Here is a 21,719-nt window from a genome sequence, read left to right on the forward strand (position 1 = left end):
GCGGATGGCGAGCTCATGGGCCATCCTGGACAGCAGAATGAGTTCAGGGTAGAGAGACTGTCTCAAAATGCAAAACAAGGGTTGGGGAATGGCTCAATGGGTAAGAGAGCTTTCTGGGCAAACAAGAAGGACCTGAATTTGAGTCCTCAAAACTTAAGAGCTCTTAAATTTAACATAAAAAGCTGAGTATGTGGCCTGAGAGATGATTGAGCTGTTAAAAAGCACTGGCTGCTCTTCCAGAGGACCCTGCTTCAATCCCCAGGACCCATATGGTGGCTCACAGCTGCAACTTCAGCTCCTTGGGAGCCACAGGCCTGTGCATGCATGCACTCAAACACACACATAAATGACAATAAAGAGTAAAGTTTTATAAAGTCCCAAACCTAGAATATTGGAAATCGAAGAACTTTAGGTAGGTCTAAATAGGACACACAGAACGTGATATTCAACCAATATGAGATTCATATATTATTCAAAGGCTCAGGAGGAAGACTCAGAATCGTTGCTTTTGGGTAAAGTACTATGCAATGACTTAGTTTTCTTGGCTGTAAAACAGGAGTAATAATGCTGTTATTCTGAAAATAAACGTTTAATACACATTTAAGGCAGTGCCTAGCATCTGAGTGGAAGCCAACTACCATTGTCTCCACACCCATCCCCCATCGCCAGGCCCCTGGAAAGTGGTAGTTATCCAAAGAGCTCTACAGAGGGTTTTGGTTTTATTCTTGTTTTCCGGTCATGCTAAGAGTGGAAAGCTGAGCCCCGTGTAAGCAGGGAAAGTACTGTAACACTGAGCTATATCCCTAGCCATACCACATATTTAGTTTATTTTTCGAAACAGGGTTTCTCTGTGTAGCCCTGGCTGTCCTGGAACTCGCTCTGTAGACCAGACTGCCCTCCAACTCACAGAGCTACCACCTGCCTTTGCCTACGAAGTACTGGGAGTACTGGGATTAAAGGCGTGTGCAATCATTGTGCCCCACCCCCACTCCAGGCTCACATTGGCCTCCTGCGGCATGCTGGAATTAAAATGGACCTCTGTTTCGGACTCTTAAAGAAAAAATAAGGCAAGGTGAGGGAACAGGCCTCGCCAGGGTCACGCAGCAGAAATCAGCTCATCCTTGGGCAGGGTATTGAGGTGATGGCCTGAGTCACTGACTGCCTTCCCACCAGAGGGCGCCCAAGGCTGCGGAGCAGGGCATACGTGGACGTGGACGGGAGGCTCTCCAGTTCAGCAAGTCTCTGGCGCACCGGGTGTGGGCCAGGTCAGTGTCCTGTGCACTCCCACACTAATCCCTCCCCCAGGACTCGGTGGTCTCGGGCTACAGGATCTACTCTGGTGCATTCGATTCATGTGCTTTGGAGACTAAGGGCAAACTGTACACAAACTGGCACTGGCCCTCGTCCACGCCCAGGACTGGGTTCCCAGGCCCTACGGCGGAAGGCGGGAGGGAGGTCCCAAGGGTGGGGAGGGCCCTGAGTAACTTTTCTTCGGAAAATATGCAGGACTGGCCCCCAGCCCGAGACTGAGTCAGCGCAGAGTTGAGTCACAAGCTGCACCGCCCCTGTGAGCCAGAATGGTCCCCCGGGCACCTCTTCCTTAGGGGTCCCGCTCCAAGATAGCCTGACAGCGACACAAACAGCAGCTTTGGCTTTATTGGCCCTGTAGGTGACACTCTTGGGTTTTCAGACCCCTCTAGCTGTCCTCACCCCCTCCCCCCATCTTTTTTGTTTCCCACCAGGATCATGTACTAAGGTGGTGAAGAAAAAGTGTGTGGGGCCCCTGTAGAGAGGAGGAAAGGTTATAGCACCAAGAATTCCCAGTCCCCCAGGATATCCATGAAAACCTGGGCTTTGGAAAAGCATCCCCTATTCCCACCCCGTGGTCTCTGTCTTTGATAGGGACTCTACTTAAATATGACCCGAAGGTGGGCAGAAGGGCCAGATACTTTGGTTCCCAATCCCACACGTATGCTGGGGAGACTCTGGGCTCCGGGGGATGGAAACCATACTCGAAGGAGCCAGGAAGTTTCGGTTTTTCTATCTGCTGCATAATCTTTGTGAAGTGGATATGGTCAGAATTTAGGATGTGTGGGTAGGAAAGCAAAAGAGAGGTCCATGTGAGGAACAAGGAAGCTGGGTGTCTGCTCTGAACCCCCAATGAGTCTAACACCTGAGACATAATGGAGTAGGGAGTCTTAGCATGGCTGCTTACCTATAGAAAGGGGTCTTGCTGGTATCAGTGTTTGTGTGACCATGTGGATATGTCACACTCCTGAGAGTCGGTTTCACCAGGGCCCAGCATTCAGTAAGTGCTCAATAAATATTTGGATGGGGCCATGGACGTAGCTCAGTTGATAGAGTGCTTGCCTTGCATGCAGGAGGCCCTGGGTTCATACCCCAGGACTGCATCAACCAGACATGGTAGTTCATGCCTGAAACTCCAGCACTCAGGAAGTGGAGCCAGGAAGATGAAGAAGAGTTCAAGGTCATCCTCAACTACATAAGAAGTTCAAGGGTAGCCTAGGTTATGTGAGACACTTTCAAAAAAATAAAATTAAAAAAAAAAGGTCTTTATATGAATGATGGATGGATGTGTGTGTGTGTGTTTCTGTGATAAGCTCCTGTGTATGTGAAGGACAGACAGAGGTTTGTCACTCCCCCCTCCGGCCCCCAATCCTCTATAAGTGCTTTGGCTGGATGTCTGGTGTGGGAGAGAAGCTCCCCCCTCGAGTCCTTGTAGCCAGGCAGGGTGGGCAGGCAGGGTAAGTGGGCCAGAGCAGGAATCTGCGTGTAGCTGTGTAGCCAGCTGGAGCTGGGGAGCCTCAGCAGGGCAAAGTGGGAGGGTGAGCCAGCAGTTGCTACTGTCTCACTCAGCAGAGCCCTTCTGTCGCCGCTTAGAAGGCGGCACCAGGCGGCGGGGTAGGTTGGTGGGTAGCCCATGGCCTTCGAGCTTAGCCTCGATGAGGTGGCTGGCCAAGGCGAACTCCTCATCATCCAGCATGCCATCTCGGTCGACATCACTCAGCTTCCAGATTCGCCCCAGCACGGAGTTGGGTAGCTTGGTGCCCACCATCCAGGTTTTGGCCTTCGAACCACTTAGCTTGCCATCAGCAGGCGCTAAGTTGTAGAAGATTTCATCGTATTTGGACTTGTCTTTGGTCACCACCCATTCAGCATCATCTTCTGAGCCCTCCTCGCCATCTTCCATTGCTTCGTCAGGGCCCCGCTCTACGAAGGGGCCCATGCGGGTGCCCTCAAATGCACCACCCTGCACTCCAGCCTCGACACTCTCCAGCTCCTCTTGCCGAAGCAGCGGCATAAGCTTGGCAATGTCATGGGTCAGCATCTCGTCCAGCGCCTCCAGCAGCTTCGGCTTTAGCGAGTGGAACTTGGTGAAGTCATGTGCCATCAGCAGCTCCTGGTAGGAGGAATGGAAACGCTCACAGATCAGGGGCACGATCACAAGGCCACGCCCTCAGCCCCTCACGGGGGGGGGGGGGTTCTAGGCAGATACTCTATCATTAATGAGCCCAGTCCTGTTTTATGTTTCTCCCCCTTTGAGCCAGAGTCTCTCCTAACCCAGGCAACGCCCCCAACTGGCTGTGTTAAGAGATATTCTCAAACTTCTGATTTTTCTGCCTTCACTTTACAAATGTCATCACACACATGTATGTACCACCAATTCTCTTTTGCTTATTTTAAACTGTTTGAGACAAGATCTTTATAAGGTGTGAGCACTGGCCTTCAGTTTGTTATCTTCCCGCCTCAGCTTTCCAAGTAGCTGGGCATGCTAAATCTCCTGAGAGTCTGCCTGCCTACAGGGAAGGCTACATACACTTCTTAGCGTGAAGGACAGCCAGCAGGCCATGTGACTAAGTTCCAGCCAATTGCCTTTAAGCACAAGTTGCATTACCCAGTTTAATACGGTACCCACAAGCTGCATGTGGTTGTGTAAAGTAGCTTAATCTATAATTCCATTTTGGTTTTTTGAATTTATTATTTTTATGTTTGTGTATGTGCTTGCACTAGTTCGTGTGTACCGTATATATGTAGGAACCCACAGAGGCCTGAAGAGAGTATCACGTCCCCTGAAACTGGAGTTACAGATGGTTGTGAGCCACCATATGGGCCATTCATTCTGGGAACTGAATCTGGGTTCTCTGAAAGAACATGTATGTTCTTAACCATTGAGCCATCTCTCCTGTCTCTTTTGTTTTTGCTAGCTAGCTATCGACAGGGCCTGACTATGCATCTCATCTCAGGCTGGCCTAGAACTCTCTATGTAACCTAGACTGGCCTTGAACTTGTGATCATCCTGCTTCTGCATACCTCCCCAGCACTGGGATTAATAGGCAAAGGTCAACATAGCTGAGGGTAACTCATCTTTAATATAGTCAGTGGCTAGCATGCTGGGCATTACAACTTGAACCATTTACATCAAAGTAAAATGCAGTGTCCTTAAAGAAAGACACTTTCTCCTTTCAAAGATAGGGTCCTATGCAGCCCAGGCTAGCCTCGAACTACTTCTGTAGCTAAGACTTCCTTGAGGTCTTGGTCTTCCTGTCTCTACCTTCCGATTGTATAGATTACAGGCATACAGGACCTTGCCTAGTTCCTCTCTCTTTCTACTTATGTTAAAATATTTATTTTATGAGTATGAGTGCTTTGCCTGTGTATATGCCTGTGCACCACATGTGTGTTTGGTTTCCGTGGAGGTCAGAAGAGGGCATTGGATCCCCCCAGAACTGGAGTTATAGATGGTTGTGAACTGCAGTGTGGGTGTAAAGCTAGGAACCTAGGACCCCTTCAAGGGCAGTAAGTGCTCTTAAGCTCTGAGCCATTGCCCAGCTCTTCTTGCTCTCTCTTCTTGCTGTCTGGAACACAGGCACAAAGACTGGAGTTTCTATAGCCATTAATACCATGAGAACTCTTGGTTATGGGCAAGCATGGAAAAAAGAAATACAGTTTAGGTCTTAGGCTCCATAGTAGGTTGCCCGACCCTAAGTATATTCAAGCGACTTAGTAAGGGGGAAAAGTAGCTTCCACGTTAACTACTACTATAGGTTTTCTCTGCACTCTGTAACCCTAACTCATAAAGCCAGGTTCCCCTGGATAAAAATGCCACACAGCCCTCCAGCCTTCCAGGCCCCATTCTCAGAACCCCCAGGAAACTCTGTCCTCAACACCCTGCCTCCCTTCTGGAGTGGGTCCCCTACCTGCATCTTCTGGCAGTCGGGAAAGTCTCCAGGGGAGATGTGGTGCTCCAGCTGGATCTTTGCGAAGATGACAGGCAGCTTGAGGATCAGCTGCTTCTTTTTGTTTTCCTTTCCGAACACCGAGGGCATCTCTTTCTTCAGGTAGCTGATGATGTAAGCGTGCACCTGTAGAAAGGTATGTACAGTCACCAGGAGGGGGCTGGGAGTGGGCAGGGCCTGGGAATCTGCATTCTTTTCTATCTGAGACAGGGTCTCTCTGACCCAGCCTGGCCCTGAACTCCTTGTCCTCCTTCCTCCACCTCCAGAGTTCCAGGATGACAAGTGTGCATCCCTGTGTACAGCTTTCCTCTTGGGATTGTCAGAGAAGGTTGCACTATGTACCCCAGGCTGGATTCAGACTTGCAACCATCCTCCTGCCTCAGCCTCTTCAATGCTGATAGTACAGCTTTAAGCCACCATGCCTGACTGGAACTTCTCTAATATGTTACAGGCAGGTAATTCCCCACTCTCTTATCTACTGAAATTCAACCTAAGCTCCCCTTGCTGCTAAACCATCTCAGCTCCTCCCAGCTTTAAGCTCCTGCAAGCTGGCCTCACCCACATACCAGCCCAGAGCTGAGACTTGCCTATCTCCTGTTCACATTTCTACCCAGCTCTACAGCCTGATGCTCTCTCCAAGGCTCTTGGGCTCAACCCAGAGCAAGTTGCCCTTAGCTGTGCCTAGCTCTGGAAAAGGATGTCCAAACTCCACCCATCCCATGGAGGCCAGAGACAGGACATTTGAGTGTCTTAAGAATCTTTAAGTAGTCCAGCTGGACTTAACTAGCAATCTTCCTGCCTCAACCTCCCTAATGCTGAGGTTAGAAAGACTTCCATTTGTTGTTTACATTTAAAAACTTTTACATGTGTATGGGTGTTTTATCTGCATGTCTGAGCACCATGTGTGTACAGTACCCACAGTTGCCGGAAGAGGATATCAGATCCTCTGGGACTAGAGTTAGAACTGATTGTAAGCAGCCATGTGGGTGCTGGGAACCAAACCTGGATCCTCTAGAAAAGCAACCAGTGCTCTAAAATGTTGAGCACCTCTCCAGCTACCCCCTCAGTGAGTCTCAAGAGCCCATTCCCCTCCCTGATTGGTTCCTACAGCTGCACCCACAGCCTCTCTCTTGTCTCCCCCCTTCATACACTGCTCACCAGCATTTCTCAATGACCACTACACCAACATTTGTCCTCCCCAGGGCTTGTGCTTATGACCACGCTCTCTGCCTGGAGCTCTGTCCCAGTCTTCCCACTGAGTTTGTCCATGAAAACCAAGTGCCTGTTATCATTGCCATCTGCTCCTCTCCAGCCTGTCTTCTTCACAGTTGGGCTGGAGTCATCATTATTTTATCTAACCACTCCATTTCCCTCCTTCAAACTACAAGCTCTGCCAGGCCAGGCCTTATCTGTTTCCTCTGTCTCCAGTCCTGCGACAATATGCACTCAGGAAATCATTGTGGGAAAAAGCCACCGAACTTGAGAACCTTTGAACCATATTCTCATAAGTTATTGAAAAATAATCAAGGGTGGCAGAATACTGAACCGCGGGCGTGTCTGCTGTTTATAGCCAGCTCCATTGAATATGCATGCTCAAATGGAAGAACAATAAGGCCGGGTTATGGATACACAGGGGTAAAGATGCTTGTCCCCAACCCTGAGTTGAGTCACTGGGACCCACACGTGGAAGGAGGGAACTCACACAAATTGTCCTCTGGCCTCAATAGGTAGAATGTGGCATATGAATGCATGCACAGCACATATATCATGCTCACACAGGATAAAATAAAATAATCAAAAAAAAAATTCAACGGCGATTTTAAAAAAATGAAATTCTTCCCAGATCTTGTCTACAAGCATACAGCATTCTGGAATCACACCTTCTAGTGGTTTAGACTTCCACCAAAGGGCAGAGCCAGAGCGGTCATCCACGTTTTGCCTTGTACAAAGATGAAACTGAGGCACTGGGGTGGGTTACAGAGAACCCTGAATGAGCAGCTTTTTGGCCTTAATGGCCTCGCGCCACCAAAGGAGACCGTTTTCAAGGGAGGTTAAAGCCATGTGCGCGGTTATTGGTGACCAGACCAAGTGTGTCCTGGGTCATTTGTAAGGGGTGTGGGAGGGTGTGCCCACGAAATGGGATGGCATCATGAAGTCTTCTCATGAAGACTGAGACTCAGAGGCATCGGGGGAACTAAGGATGAGTTTGCAGGACTAAAGGAAAGCATACCCTACAGGTCAGAGAGGTCAATCAGGGTAGGGGTGTGTGTGGTCAAGATGAAATTCACTTCCTGCTACCGGGAGTCAAAGGAGAAAGTGCATGGTTGAGCAGAGAAAGCCAGTAAGGAGGAGCAGGTCTTGCCAGGAAAGTAGAGAGGAGAGGGGCTAAAATGGCTGGCCAACGGGGAGAGTTAGGGTTTGAGATACTGGGCCACTTGGGAAGGACAGGACCTGCCAGAGCAGGCTAATGAAGGATGCGTGGGGATGTGGCCAGTGAGAATCCACCATTGGGGAGGAGATGTGGCCTGCTAGAGTGAGGTAACTGGAAGCTTCTGCCTGAGAATGGGCTAATGACGGGCGCGGCCTGAGGATGGGCAAGGACTTGGCAATGGGGAGGCGTGGCTTGCTACTCAAGGGGCGTGGCCTTCCAGGGTGGCCCAAATGGGAGGGACAGAGTCAGAGAGGACCGTGGTAGGGGCGGTCCTGCCATGGCTCCCGTTGCAGAAGGAGGCAGGCAGGAGCGCTGATGGCTTTTCCAGAGAGGAAGCATGGGAAGGTGGCAGGAAGAGATAAGGGGGTGGCGTGGGCAGGGCCGGGGCGCAGGTCGGACGCCGGGGTTTGTACTGAGTTTCCGGAGCCACCTCCCTCCTGGCCGGGGCGCCAGGTGTCCGGCCCCGCTCCTTGGTCCCGGTGCCGCGGGGCCCCAGCTCTGGCTTCTGCTTCCCAAGAGTGTCCCTGCAGCCGGAAGTGAGGGTGGGCCAGGGGGTACTGAGAAAGCAAGAGGGAGAGGTGGGAAGGGAAAGAAGACTAGGAAAAGAGCATGAACAGGAGGAAAGCATTGGGAAAGGGAGATGTTGATGGGGACTCCGTGACTTAAGGACAGCTCTGGTCGCCTGGGGCAGTCGCCTTGGGCACCTGGTGCTCCCTTAGAGGATTCCTGCGGTGGGGTTGGAAGTGGTGATTCACTCCTCTCCGGCTCTTTAAACCACACCTTGGATGCCTCTACCACCTAGAACCCTCTTGGCCTCTTCTCCTGTCCAGCTTCCTGCCCCACCTCCTCCCTGGCAGCCTCCTTTGTGAATGCTCCATTCGGCTCTGAAAGCAAAGCCCTTGCCCCCCTCTTCCTCTCTGGAGCCCAGCCTGAGGCAGACTATGTCCTCCATCCCCCTAGGTTCTTCCTAGACACGAATCCTCTCTCCAGAAGGCAGCTTGAGTGCAATCCTGTCACCCTGCTCTAAACCTTTCCGTGTCTCCCTGGTACCCTTAAAACAAAGCATAAGATCGTTGACATAGTCCATAGGATCGGCAGTGTTCTGACTCCCACCACCTCCTCAGTCTCACTTCGCATCCCCCCAGATGCCCTCTCCTCTACGAGGCCCTGAGACTGGACCTTGCTTGGCTGTCACTGCTACGGGATGGATCTGTCTGTCTTCTCCTTCACAGACTGAGTCTTGAAACTGTCCCGGGGCATTCAGACCTGGAGCCCCACCGGGCAGGGCAAGAACAGCTTTGGCCATTGCTGCATCCCCAGCATGTCCCAGCCGAGGGCTAGGCACAGAAGTGACTTTGTTCAAGCTGAAGTTCCCCAGAGTGTCATTCATTCCATAAATATTTACAGAGCAATTCAGACCCAGGCGCTAGAGACTCTCACTGAAGAGTTCTAAGACGCCAGGTATCTGAGTACTTGAGTATGGAGTTGAAGAGACAGAAAACAGGGGCCCCTGACAGGCTCACATGAGATGGCAACACAGGGGTTGTGTGTGTGTGTGTGTGTGTGGGGGAGGTCACAATAGGGTTAGGGATAAATCTGGAGCAGATGTGCTCATTAAAGGAGTGGCACCTTCCTGAGAAGGTGACATTTGAGTGAACCATGTGCAAAGTCAAGGGGAAGGGAAGGCGACCCAGAAGCGCAAGCAGGTGAGTATAAGGCCCTGAGGTGGGACTGAGGCCAGTGTGAAGTGCAGTGGCTGATGGGAAGGGAGTGAGAGGTCATGTAGGAAAAGGAGTGAGCTGCTGTGTTGATTTGAATCAGAATGAACACTCCTAGGTTCTTGTATTTGAATACTTGGTCCCCAGTTTATGGGACTGTTTGGGAAGGATTCAGAGGCCTGGCCTTGTTGGAGTAGGTATGTCACTGGGGGTAGGCTTTGAGGTTTTAAAGGACCACACCATTCCCAGTTAGCACTCTCCTGCTCTCTGTCTTGTGCTGTCTTAAGCTTTCAGCTGTTGCTCCTGCACCAACCATGCTTGCCTGCTGCCAGGCTCCCCATCACAATGGTCATGGCCACTAACTCTCTGGAGCCAGGAGCACTAGTAAGGTTTTCTTTTATAAGTTGCCATGGTCATGGTGTCTCTCTCCACAGCTATAGAAGAGTAAGACAGCCACCGAGAGGACTCGGCTTTTGTTCAGTGGGATAGGAGAGAGAAGGCCAACGACATGATGGTAACAAAGAAGGAAGCATGCAAACTCAGGGCAATGGTGGCATTGGGACCGTCTGCACAGTCCATGCTGCACCAGAGCGATCCATCAGAAGAATTAACTGGGACCTAGGTGGTGCCTACCTAGCTGCACAAGCAGACAAGAAAGAGAAAAGATAAATCTGTCCAGCCTCTTCAAGGTTTCCAATTTAGGGCTCCTATAACTCCTTCAGTCCTCCATAGCCTCGCAAAGTCCTCCTCAATTCCTCCCCCAAGTCCTCCTCAGTTTCCTTCAGTGCTCATACAGCCTCCTAACTTCCTCCCTCATCTCCTGATCTCCCTTTCAATCCTTCCTAAATTTCCCTAGATCCTCCCGCGAACCCGGATGTGCTCACCCGCACCAGCCGCGCCCGCTTCACTAGGTCGTTGAGCTTGCGCAGCGCCGCGTGGCACGGTAGGCCTTGGATATCACGGAAGAGGTCCTGTTCCTCCAACTCGAAGAGACGCCGGTTGTCCGGCACAAGGAGCGGCTGGGACCAGAAGGAGCCAATGTAGACGCGAAGGACCTCAGGTGTGCCCACCACCTTGCCCAGTGCCCACATGAGCGCCCCGTAGACACGCATCAGCTGCTGCGTCTCCACCATGTCTGCCTTGTTGAGTACCACGCGGATCTTGTCCTCGTGGCCACGCAAGGCACCAATGGCCTCTGAGAATTCGTCGGAAATCTCCAGCTTGTGAGCGTCAAAGAGCAAGATGATGAGGTCCACACGCTCAGCAAACCAGCGCAGGACAGCTGGGAAGTCGTAGCCTGGAGCAAGCGGGAGACAGGGACACAAGGAACAGTTCTTTAGAGCTGACACTGGGTGGTTCAGATGCTCAGTACGGTTTTTCGCTTTGTTTTGTTTTGTTTTGTTTTGTTTTTTCACAAGACAGAATTTTTCCATGTATCCCTGGCCGTTCTGAAACTTGCTCTGTGGGCCAGGCTGCTCAGAGATCCACCTGCACCTGCCTTTCTAGTGCTGGGATTAATTAAAGGCATGGGCCACCACTGACAGGCTGCTAACTATGTAATTCCTGTGCATGCCAAATAGTGTCCCATAACTGCCACTTCTCAGCACCCAGCTTTTGACCAGACCCTCAAGCCACCTTGCTCCCTAGGATGAGGCAACCATGCCCCCCACCCCTTGTCACTGCCTCCCCCTCCACCCCTTTACCCCCCCCTGGTTCCTACATCCTTGGCTTTTTCATTCATTCCCTAGGCAGACATTAGGGATTCCTTTTAATATGGATGTACTTATGGGCAGTTAAAATCCTGAGGTGTGGGCCCTGTGAGATGGCTCAGAGCGGGATGACTTGCAGTTGTCCTCTGACCTCCTCTCCTAGGCTGTGGCATGTACCCACCTAGAGCCACACAAGAAATAAAATGTAATAAAAATACTTTTGGATGCTAAAGTTGGGGATTCAGCAATTCTGAGAACACACTACCCTCTCAGAAGACCCCAGTTTAGTTGGTGCCCAGCACCCACAGCAGGTATCTTACCACCTCCTGTAACTCCAGTGCCATGGGGTCCTGTGTTCTCTTCTGGCCTCCTCGGGCACCTGCATTCATGTGGACATTCACACTAGGACATATATGCATATACATTTTATATACATTTTAAAATTTTGTCATTTGTGTGTGTGTGTATGTGTGTGTGGGTTTATGTGCACATGTGTACAGGTGCCTCCAGAGGCCAGAGTGTGTCATACAGACTGCCTACAGCAGGAATTTTGGGTGGTTGTGAGTTAGCTGACTTGGGTGGCTGGGAAATGAACTTGGGTCCTCTGCAAGAGCAGCAAGTGCTCCTAACCACAGAGCCAGCCCTCTAGCACACACACACTTCAAAATTCCTAGAAGTGGCTAGAGATGGTAGTGTACACCTTTAATCCCAGCACTCAGGAGGCAGAGGCAGGTGGATCTCTTTTGAGTTTCAGGCCTGATCTACAGAGTGAGTTCCTGGACACCTAGAGCTATATATTAGACCTTGTCTCAAAGAAAAGTCCTAAAATGATCTCAAAGAGACTCCCAGTATTTACAAGCCCACTCCCAACACCTGACATGCCCCTGACAAGGGCCTTTCCTGGGACTTGTTGGATGTGCCAGCAATTGAGTGACAAGAGGTCAAGATGCTAGGATAATTTTCTTGTGTGTGTGTGTATGTGTCTAGGTATCTGTGTATGTTTCTATGTGTTTACCTGTCTGTGTGTATGTCTATGTAACAGTGTATGTCTGTGTGTCTCTGTGTGTTTGTGTATGTGTGTCTGTGAGTGTGTCTCTGTATGTTTGCTCCTGTGTGTCTATGTGTTCGTGTCTGTGTGTATGCATATGAATCTGTGTGTGTGTCTGTTTGAATGTCTATGTATGTATCTGTGTATGTCTGTCTGTGTTTGTTTGTATGTCTGTGTTTGTCTGCTCCCATGTGTATGTCTGTTTGCCTGTCTATGTCTATATGTCTGTGTGTCTGTCTGTGTGTGTGTCTGTCTGTGTGTATGCATATGTACTTGTGTGTGTCTTATCTGTATGTGTCTGTGTGGTTGTCTGCTCCTGTGTGTGTCTGTCTGTCTGTCTGTCGGTGTGTGTGTGTGTGGGGGGGTGCACATGGGTGCAGGTACCTATGGAAGCCATAGATGTCAGATCCACTGGAGGTAAAGTTACAGGTGGTTGTGAGTGGCCCAGCGTGGGTGCTGGGAACTGAGCATGGTTCCTCTACAAGAGCAATTTGCACTCTTACCCACTGAGCCATCTCTCTAGTAGTGCCATGTTCTTGACAGCATATATGTTTGATGACTGGTGTGCATCTAGTCCCTCATTCATTCATTCATTCATTCATTCATTCATTCATTTCTTTTCCTATTCAGGCCCTTCAGTACTTCTCACCTTTACTCCTTCACTTATGCATTCACTGATGAGCAAGGCTTAGGAGAGCTGAGAGTATAAGACCTACCCTGACCTATCAATCAGGAATCACTGCCCTGCTCCCATTTACTGTGTGACATTAGGCAAGCAGCTTAACCTTTCTGAACTTGCCTATCCCCTAAAATGAAAAAAAAAAAAAAAATGAAAAAAAAAAAAAAAAAAAAAAAAAAAAAAAAAAAAAAAAAGCCAGGCTGGGGCATGGTTGAGCATGCTTTTAGTCCCAGCATTTGGGAGGTAGAGGCAGGCAGATCTCTGTGAGTTCAAGGCCAGAGTTCCAAGACAGGTAAGGCTACACAGAGAAACCTTGTCTAAAAAAAAAAAAAAAAAAGGCTTCTCTCTGGGAAAACCTGAAGATGGCGTGGTACTGTGCCAGCAGAAAGGGAGGTTGAAGTGACGCCAACTCTGCCCTTAGAGTCTGGGGACAAATTCGTCTTCAGAGTGGTCAGGTTAGGATGTAGGGTTCCTGGAAGCTGTGGAGAGTTTCCTAGAGTCCCGTGATCTGGCCTAAGTGTGGATCTTAAAGGACTTCCTGGAGGAGAGGTTATATAGAGCCAGCAAATGACAGGACAAGGGGACATCACTGATGTCCTGACTTGAGCTTGGAGGTAGAACAGACTCACTCATTCAGCAAAACACAATTAATTATAGGCAGGCGATTTATGACTCCATTCTCCAGCTGAGGAAACGGAGACACAGAAGGCATGAACACAGGAGACAAAAGAGCAGGAGTCAGTAGCTGCTTTCCACACTCGCCAAGGCTCAGGGGGCTGCCTGGTCCTTGCTGGTGGGAGGGGAAGGGGCAAGGACATTGTTCTTGGGGAAGGAAGGGCCAGGTCACTTTAGAGGCAGCAACTGGGCCTCCCCCACCCCACCCCCACTAGCATCTACTTACACCCTGGCCTGGATTTGGAAAATATGTCTCATGGGGTTGAGAGGGAGAGGGAGGGATGGAGAAAGGGAGGGGAAGGGGGGCGGGGAGGTTGAGTCAGCATGGGAATGGAGACGTGGCAGAGAGACGTGATGTTCACCCAAGAAAAACAGTTCTCCTTGTCCACCACCCAGGCACCTATTTGCCCCATGCAGCTAATTTAACCCTTCTCAGAAGTCCCTACAGCTTTCTCCCCATTCTCAGGCGAGAAACTGAGGCACAGAGATACAAAGTGGCTTGCATAAGTTATAGTTTCAGGGACCAAAGTCTGGAGTACTGGTGCATGCCTGTCATCTCAGTGCAAGAGCAGCTGAGGGAGGCAGGAGGATTGCTACCAGTTGGGGGTCAATTTGGAGCATATAGTGAGTTCCAGACTAGCCTGAACTACAGAACAAGACTCTGTGTCAAAAACAAGGCAATGAGAAAAATCAGTAGAGTCCAGACTGGAGGTGTGCCAGCGAGACACCCAAGGCAACAGTCACACCAGGGCAAGGTTCCCCAGGCAGCCACACCTCTGCCAATGCACACTAGCATCAAACAGCTGGATACATCAGACCCGAGCCAGACCCAGGCTCCCAGACACATATTTATGTGTCAGAGTCTGGGATCTGCACAGATATGGGGCGTGTATACCATCACAAACAGATAAATTAGTGCACTTTCCAGCACAGAGGCCCATCTGAACCCACACTGTGCTGCAGTTATTACCGTGATGTCCAGGCTGGCCTCAAACTAGTCCCAATCCTCCTGTCCCAGCGCTAGAATGTGTACTGCCACATGAGTTAGTTCTCTCTGGCAATTTTATACCTTTCAAGATGCGCAGGTATAACCCACACAGACAAATACAGATTCAGACATGCATGTGCATGCACATGTGCACACGTATTTCATAAGTGTATAGAGTCATGTAACTCAATGATAGAGCCGTTGCCTAGAATCCTCAGGGAGGGGCTGGGGGTGTGGCTCAGTGGTAGAGCCCCTGCCTAGAATCCTCAGTGAGGGGCTGGGGGCGTGGCTCAGTGGTAGAGCCCCTGCCTAGAATCCCCCATGAGGGGCTGGGGCCATGGCATGCTTGTCTACTGTGTTCAAGGCACCACCAACACTGCAATAAAACAGCTTCACAGGATCCCTCTATGTCCCCTTGCCCCACACCTTCTCTCCAGATCACATAAAATCACAATTAGAGGTACATAGCACCCGTAGCCAGCAACTCACACACTTCCATCAACTCACACAACTTCAGAGTCATGGCCTCCATGTTGCGCCTGTCAGCACACACCACCACAGACAGACACAACCCACACCCATCACACACTACTTTTCCCAGGATTTCCCCAGTTCTCACCACCCCCATAAGTCCCCCTGGACAGACAGGCTCCACCTCCTGTGCCTCCAGGGCCAGAGGAAGGGGATCCCCATCTCCACCCTTCTTCATCTCCTGCGGAAGCTGGGGCCTTGGGCTCCCTCCATCTTTTAGGCCCAACCCACAGGCTAAGCACACCAGGAATTCCTCCCCCTGCTCCCCTCCTCCCGCTGGCAGAGCACTGTGACCGTTTCTGCAGCTGCCTCCTGTGTTTCTCCCTCAGGGTTGCTCTGCTGGAGAGTGGCCAGGGGCACTGGCACTTTTGGAGCCAAAGCCCTGCCCTGGCCCTGCCTCCTGCCTGGCCTTGGGTCCCCTCTGCCCCACACTGTTGCCTCCTTTGCCCTAATTCCTCGGCCGAGGCCTAGAGATGAGGGTGGTGGCAGGGATGGACAGAGGGGCTGTGGACCCAGATACTGGAATGAGGGAGGTGTGGGGGAGGGGATAGAGACTCGGATAGGAGTGGGACTAAGAGGGTGGGCAGAGTGGGTGGGGACGTGCTCACTGCAGGCTCTGCTGGAATTTACTCCCCGCTGCTCCCCCTGCACAGCTGTTTATAAATTCCAGGCCAGGCCTTGGCCCCCACCCAGATTCTCCCTCTCAGCTTCATCTGTGGCCCAACCTCTGAGCCAGGAGCTCAGGGGGACAAGCGTGGGGCCCAGGACCTCCCTGCCCAGCCCTGTCCCTTCCTGGATTCTCTGAGTATCTCCTGCCCCGTACTCCCAGTTTCTGTCCCTCTTCTTCTCTCTCTTTCCATCCTCCTGGCCCGCCCAGACATGTGGCTGCAGCCTGTTTGCATGTGTTTACCCGTGTCTCCCCGCCCCACCACCAGCCAGGGATGGAAGGAATGCCTGACTTCTGTAGCTCCATATGCCTGCAGAGGGACAATCAAAGGAAACCCCAGTCTCCTCTATTAAATCTAAAGGTGCAGGCTTCTTCTGCTGCTGCTGCTTCTTTTTTTTTCCCAACGCACCTCCTGTACACACTGAAGTCCAGGCCCCAGCCTCCTCCCTCAGACCTGCGTGTACAGACACCAACCTCTTCCCCAAGACACAAGGATCCAGGGCCCCAGCCTCCTCCCTCAGTCTGGGCTTCCTCCTCACTCACCCCGGCTCACTCTCTGTTTGGCACCTGACAGGATGCCGGGCGTGTCGATGATGCTGATGCTCTCCAGGACCTGGTTGGGGAGCTGGGCGCACATAAACCTGGGGTGTGGGGAGACAGAAGGTCAGGGGTCAATGCAAAGGAGGGCAAAAGGAGATGCGAAGAAGGGACAGTAACGGTACCATAAAGGTAGGTGCAGGGGACAGAAATCCCAGAAAGAAGAAAGTCCAGAGGCATCATGGGATCCATATAAAACTCTATCTGTGTCTAGGGATATCCCAAGTCACCACTGTCGTTACCTTCATTTTCCAGATGAACAAAAGAGGCACAGAGAAGTTAAACCACTTGACCAAGGTTGCCCAGCATTCAGCGGCAGAGGCACAATTGGAACTCAGGCCCCAAGAGGGGAGGGAGCAGACGCAGGGAAGGGAAAGAAGTAGGCAGAAAGAAGAGAATCGGAGCTGAGAAGGACAGAAGTATTCTGAGACAGACGTCCCTCGCCCCCCTCCTGGCTGGCAGCTCCCACACCTGTTGAGAAAAGTGTTTCCGAAAGGGTTGAGTTTGCGGAAGGGCTTCTCTGGGTCCACAACGAGAGCATTTCCAGGCACGGTGCCCTCCGTCTCGCCGTGCATGACAGCCACGAAGCAGTCGGTGGTGGGCTCGGGACCCACGCGGGAGCCAGGGACCTCCTGCTCCAGAAGGTACTGGATGAAGCTGGTTTTGCCAGTGCTATACTGGCCGGCCACCAGCACCATGGGTTTGCCATCGAAGTCAGCATCTTCGAGGGCCGGTGAATGGAAAGACCCGAAACGGTAGTGTTCCTCCAGCGGCAGTAGCTTTGTGCGATACAGCTCCTTGAGGGACGAGGTCACAGTGCGGATGGCCTCAGGTCGCTGGCCGCGAGCCCCGCCTTTCTTCAGCCAGCTGAACATGGTGCCTTTCGATGCCCACTGGGTCACCCAAGGAGACTACAGGGTGGAGAGCTCACCTGCCAGAAGAGGAGGGATCACAATGGAAGAATGCTAGAGAGCGACCATAGGTACGGGGAGGAGCAGGGCATCCCGGTGATAGGAAGAGGGAGGGAGAGGGGCTAGCATGAGACTGACCATGGCGGGGGTCAAGAAGAGAAAGTGTTATGAAAAATAACGAGAGATGATAGCAAAGAAGAAAACTGCTGGGGAAGCAAAGCATCCCTGAGCTGGGTATGTTTCAGTACATTTGTAATCCTGGGAAGCTGAGGCAGGAAGATCAGAAGTTCAAAGCTGGCCTGGGCAACGTGGTGTAAGACCCTATCTCAAAAGACCCACATCCAAAGAAACCCATTCCCAAATCCATGCACCATTACACCACACGCCCATCATTGAACATATTTTCACTGGAACGGCTCACTCCGTGCTGCAAGAGCTACCGTCCAAGATAAGATAAGAGCCATAAAGTCCACTTGCCTCCCAATCAGGGTCCACAACTGAGGGCCTGGGCACCCAATAGTTAGTGATACCTGCAGAATTCCAGGCATCCAAAGAAGGCATGGGAAACTGACCACAGGGTCAGCAAAGCTCCGGGAAAGGCTGACTTCTGAGCTTCTTGGTGGAGCACAGGCAAGACAACGGTCTTATGCAGAGGATGGCATGTACAAAGTCCCAAGGGTGGGACAGGATCTTGGGGGCTAAGAACTGAGGACTATCTGGTGGGAATGCAGATCCAGAGGGATGAGAAACAAGGCTGTAGAAGCTACCTAGGTGCACCCAGGTCAAGAGGAGTCTTATCATTGGAAAGAAGCATGACAACTGTAGGCCAGACACTGTACCAGCTCATATTTGGGGTATGGTGCTAGAACGGAACCCAGGATCTTGAGCACGCTAGGCAAACACAGTAGAGCTAAGCCATACCTGAGCCCCCCACTGGGGATTCTAGTCAGGGTATCTACCACTGAGCCACGCCTCCAGCCCCTCACTGGGGGATGCTAGGCAGGGTCTCTATCACTAAGCCACACCCCCAACCCCTCACTGGGTGATTCTAGGCAGGGTCTCCACCACTGAGCCACGCCCCCAGCCCCTCACTGGGGGATTCTAGTCAGGGTATCTACCACTGAGCCACACCCTCAGCCCCTCACTGGGGATTCTAGTCAGGGTATCTACCACTGAGCCACGCCCCAGCCCCTCACTGGGGGATCCTAGGCAGGGGCTCTACCACTGAGCCACGCCCCAGCCCCTCACTGGGGGATCCTAGGCAGGGGCTCTTATCATTGAGCCATACTCATAGCCCTGTGCTAGGTCCCTTAATTTCATGACTTTATCTGGTGGCTCTATCATTACCCCCATGTTAAGTCTTTTCCTTTTGCGATCCTGTCTTGTGTGTTCCATGATGCACCTGAACAGAGGATAATCTTGAACTTCTGATCTTCTTGTCTCTACCTCCCTAGTGCTGAGATCATAGTGAAGCATTGGCACGCCTACTTTTATCTGGAGTTGGGGGCTAGAACCTAAGGCTCCAAGCATGCTAGGCAAGCACTCTACAAACTCAGCTCTTCCTCAGCCTCACCCACACTGTCTTACACAGGAAACTGAGCCTCAGGGAGGCATCGGTAGCTTGTACAGGATCACGGAGCTGGAGCTAGAAGGCGCTCCAGCTGGCTTTCCATCTTAGGTCTCAGAATCTTAGTCAGAGAAAAGTTGTCACCAACCTTGCAGTAGTGAGCACCCCCGAAGCCAGACTGTGCTCTCTGTAGCCCCTCAACACCCCCACAAGCTTTCTTAGTCTGTAAAGTTTGGGCCGAGGCATCTCCTGGCTGTCAGTAATAGTCTCTCTCTCTCCTCGCTCCATAGGTAGACGCTTATTTTAGCAACTTTGAAGAGCCAGCTTTTGGTCAGATTGGAGTCTCCAAGTGTCATTCCTCACAGAGAGAATCGAGGGCTCCCTCGAGAAACAGCTGTCCCGGGGCCGAGGCCGGAGCCGAGGCCGGGCCGGGGCCGGGGCCGGGGCCGGGGCCGGGGCCGGGGCCGGGGCCGGGGCCGGGGCCGGGGCCGGGGCCGGGGCCGGGGCTGGGGGGTTGGGAAGGAACAAGCCAGTCTGAGTCAGCTCAAAGGCCACCCAGCACTCAGCCTGAAGTGGCTCTCTGTCCAAAGCTAAGACAATTTTTCCTTTTTTTTTCTTTCATTAAAAAATATTTTATGTGTTTTTTCCTAGGTATGTATGTCTGTGTTCCATGTGCATGTAGTGCCCTTGGGGGCCAGAGAAGAGTTTTGGATTCCCCTGGACTGAAGTAACAGATGGTTGTGAGCTACCATGTGGGGCACAGTGCATATCTGTAATCTCAGCACCAGGAAGGTAGACACAAGATTAGAAGTTCGAGATTGTCCTCTACCTCTACCTCTGGAAGAGCAGCCAGTGCTGAGTCTCAGCCGACTCTCCACTACCACCAACCCCCCCCCCCCCCCCCCCATTCTCACTATGTATTCTCAGTTCTGGCTGGCCTGGAACTACGTAGGCCAGGTTAGCCTTAGACTGAGATCTGCCTGCCTCTGCTTCCTACATCTTGGGATTCAAGGAGTGTGCCACCATATCTGGCTTAAAGATGGGACAATCTAAGCATCCAAACCAACCAACCAACCAACCAACAAACCCTGCAAATCAAAACAAAATCACTGTGACTCAAGGAAGAGTGAGAAGAAAATGGATTGGAGAACAGGAGGGGTGGGATAACGGATGAAAGGCCCCTCTGATACAGATGAAGAGAGGGGACCCTGGGAGTGTCCCAGGCAGGGAGGCAGCTAAGGGACATCTCAAAAAAGACGCTTAGGGTTGGCTGAAGGGTCTATGCACTTCGAGAGGCAAGAGAAGGCTCTTGGGTGGCAAGACGGACCAAGGGGAGCAGAGATGGGTGTGGAGGGTAGAAGGCCACTTCAAGGAGGGAGTCTTCTAAGATGAAGGCTGGGTAGGAACTGGGAGAACTTGGGGCAGGGTAGAGGAGCTATAGGAGACGGGAGGACTAAAGAGAGGCTGGGGAGACCTGAGGAGGTTGAGGGAAATCACAGAGATTTGAGGAGGGCTAGGGGTGGTCCTGGAAGAAGACTGTGGGAATTGGGAACGATTTGGAAGGAGAGGGCACAGATTGTTACAGAGCGGAGCGAAGGTGAGAGGTGGAATTTGGGGAGCACTCACCAGGGATCTGGGGAGCGCAGAGCAAGCGGCCTGAGCCCTGTCCTGTCTGCAGTGGAGTGAGACGGGTGGGGCCGCGCGGGAGGAGCGGCGGACAGGGCGGGCCGGGCCCCTTGTCCCAGCTCGCGCCAGCTTCGGCCGCCCCCTGGCGGGCACTGTGAAAACGCGCACAGGTTCGAGCGTGCAGTCAGTTCAACGTGAGCCTCATCCTCCAGCTTTTGGCTCCCTCTCTTAGCAAATACGTTGACAGAAGCTGCAGCAAGCCTACCAATAATTTATCTGATCATAGTGGTGCATGCAAGTTTGAAGCCAGCCTGGACCACCCGGTAGGATTCTGTCTCAAAAGTAACCGTAACAACAGTGATTTTAAAATCTAAGAGCAGGGGTTGAAGAGTTAGTTAGTTGGTCAGTGCTTAAGAGTACTGAATGCTCTGACAGAGGACTTGCATTCAATTCCCAGCACCCACACGGCAGCTCACAACTGTCTGTAACTCCAAGATCTGACACCTTTACACACATATACATGTGCGAAGCAGGCAAATCACCAATGCATATAAATGAAAGTAAATTATTAAAATGTAAGTGCACGGGCCCAGTGTGGTGGCACACGCCTTTAATCCCAGCATTTGGGAGGCAGAGGCAGGTGAATCTCTATGAGTTTAAGTCCAGCCTGATCTTCATAGCAAATTCCAGACCAGCCAAAGCTATGTAGTAAAGAAGCCGTGTCTCTAGTATAAAACCAACCAACCGACCAACAACAACAGCAAAAATACAAGGGGAAAAAAAAAAAAAAAACCCTCAAGGCTGTGGGGTTAGGAATGTAGCTTAGTTAGTAAAGTGACCATCTAGGATGCATGAAGCCGTGGGTTCTATTCCTAGCACAGAATATACCTAGCACGGTAATACAGGCATGTACTCTCAGCATCAGTTCATAGCTACATCACATGGTGTGATAGTTTGAATAAAAATGGCCTCCATAAGCTCATAGGGACTGGCTTTATTAGGAGGTGTGTTTTTGTTGGAGTAGGTGTAGCCTTGTTGGAGAAAGTGTGCAGGGGTCTCAAAGGGGAACATTGAGGTATCAAATGATCAAGTCAGGTTCAGTCTCTCTCTCTCTCCCTGCTGCCTGCCAATCTGGATGTAGAACTCTTAGTTACTTCTCCAGCACCATGTCTGCCTGTATACCTCCATGTTTCCTGCCATGCTGATGTAAGCCATGCCAGGATTAAATGCTTTCCTTTATAAGAGTTGCTCTGGCCATGGTGTCTCTTCATAGCAGTAGAAACCCTATGACACATGCCTTATTTTGGTTTTCTA

The 21,719-nt window shown here is 51.4% G+C and overlaps 1 protein-coding gene across 1 annotated transcript; it reads right to left on the minus strand.

Moving 5' to 3' along the window:
* Nucleotides 1-1,636: 1,636 nt before the first annotated feature.
* Ehd2 (EH domain containing 2) lies at nucleotides 1,637-20,489 on the minus strand. The gene is made up of 6 exons (XM_076927291.1): nucleotides 20,406-20,489; nucleotides 16,773-17,232; nucleotides 16,248-16,345; nucleotides 10,292-10,704; nucleotides 5,220-5,384; nucleotides 1,637-3,421 (listed from the first exon to the last, which is right to left on the minus strand). The coding sequence occupies exons 2-6, from the start codon at nucleotides 17,174-17,176 to the stop codon at nucleotides 2,870-2,872; spliced, it is 1,632 nt and encodes a 543-aa protein (XP_076783406.1). The 5' UTR covers nucleotides 17,177-17,232; nucleotides 20,406-20,489; the 3' UTR covers nucleotides 1,637-2,869.
* Between the last annotated feature and the right edge of the window lie 1,230 nt (nucleotides 20,490-21,719).

This window comes from Arvicanthis niloticus, chromosome 29, assembly GCF_011762505.2.
Source record: "Arvicanthis niloticus isolate mArvNil1 chromosome 29, mArvNil1.pat.X, whole genome shotgun sequence".
Classification (NCBI taxonomy): Eukaryota; Metazoa; Chordata; class Mammalia; order Rodentia; family Muridae; genus Arvicanthis; species Arvicanthis niloticus.

Excerpts from the sequence above, each read along its gene's own strand:
- Ehd2 (XM_076927291.1), bottom strand. The coding sequence starts at position 17,176 with ATGTTCAGCTGGCTGAAGAAAGGCGGGGCTCGCGGCCAGCGACCTGAG. Across the intron at positions 16,346-16,772 it reads GGAAACACTTTTCTCAACAG|GTTTATGTGCGCCCAGCTCC; the intron begins GTGTGGGAGCTG and ends CCCACACCCCAG. Across the intron at positions 3,422-5,219 it reads CCGACTGCCAGAAGATGCAG|GAGCTGCTGATGGCACATGA; the intron begins GTAGGGGACCCA and ends TCCTCCTACCAG.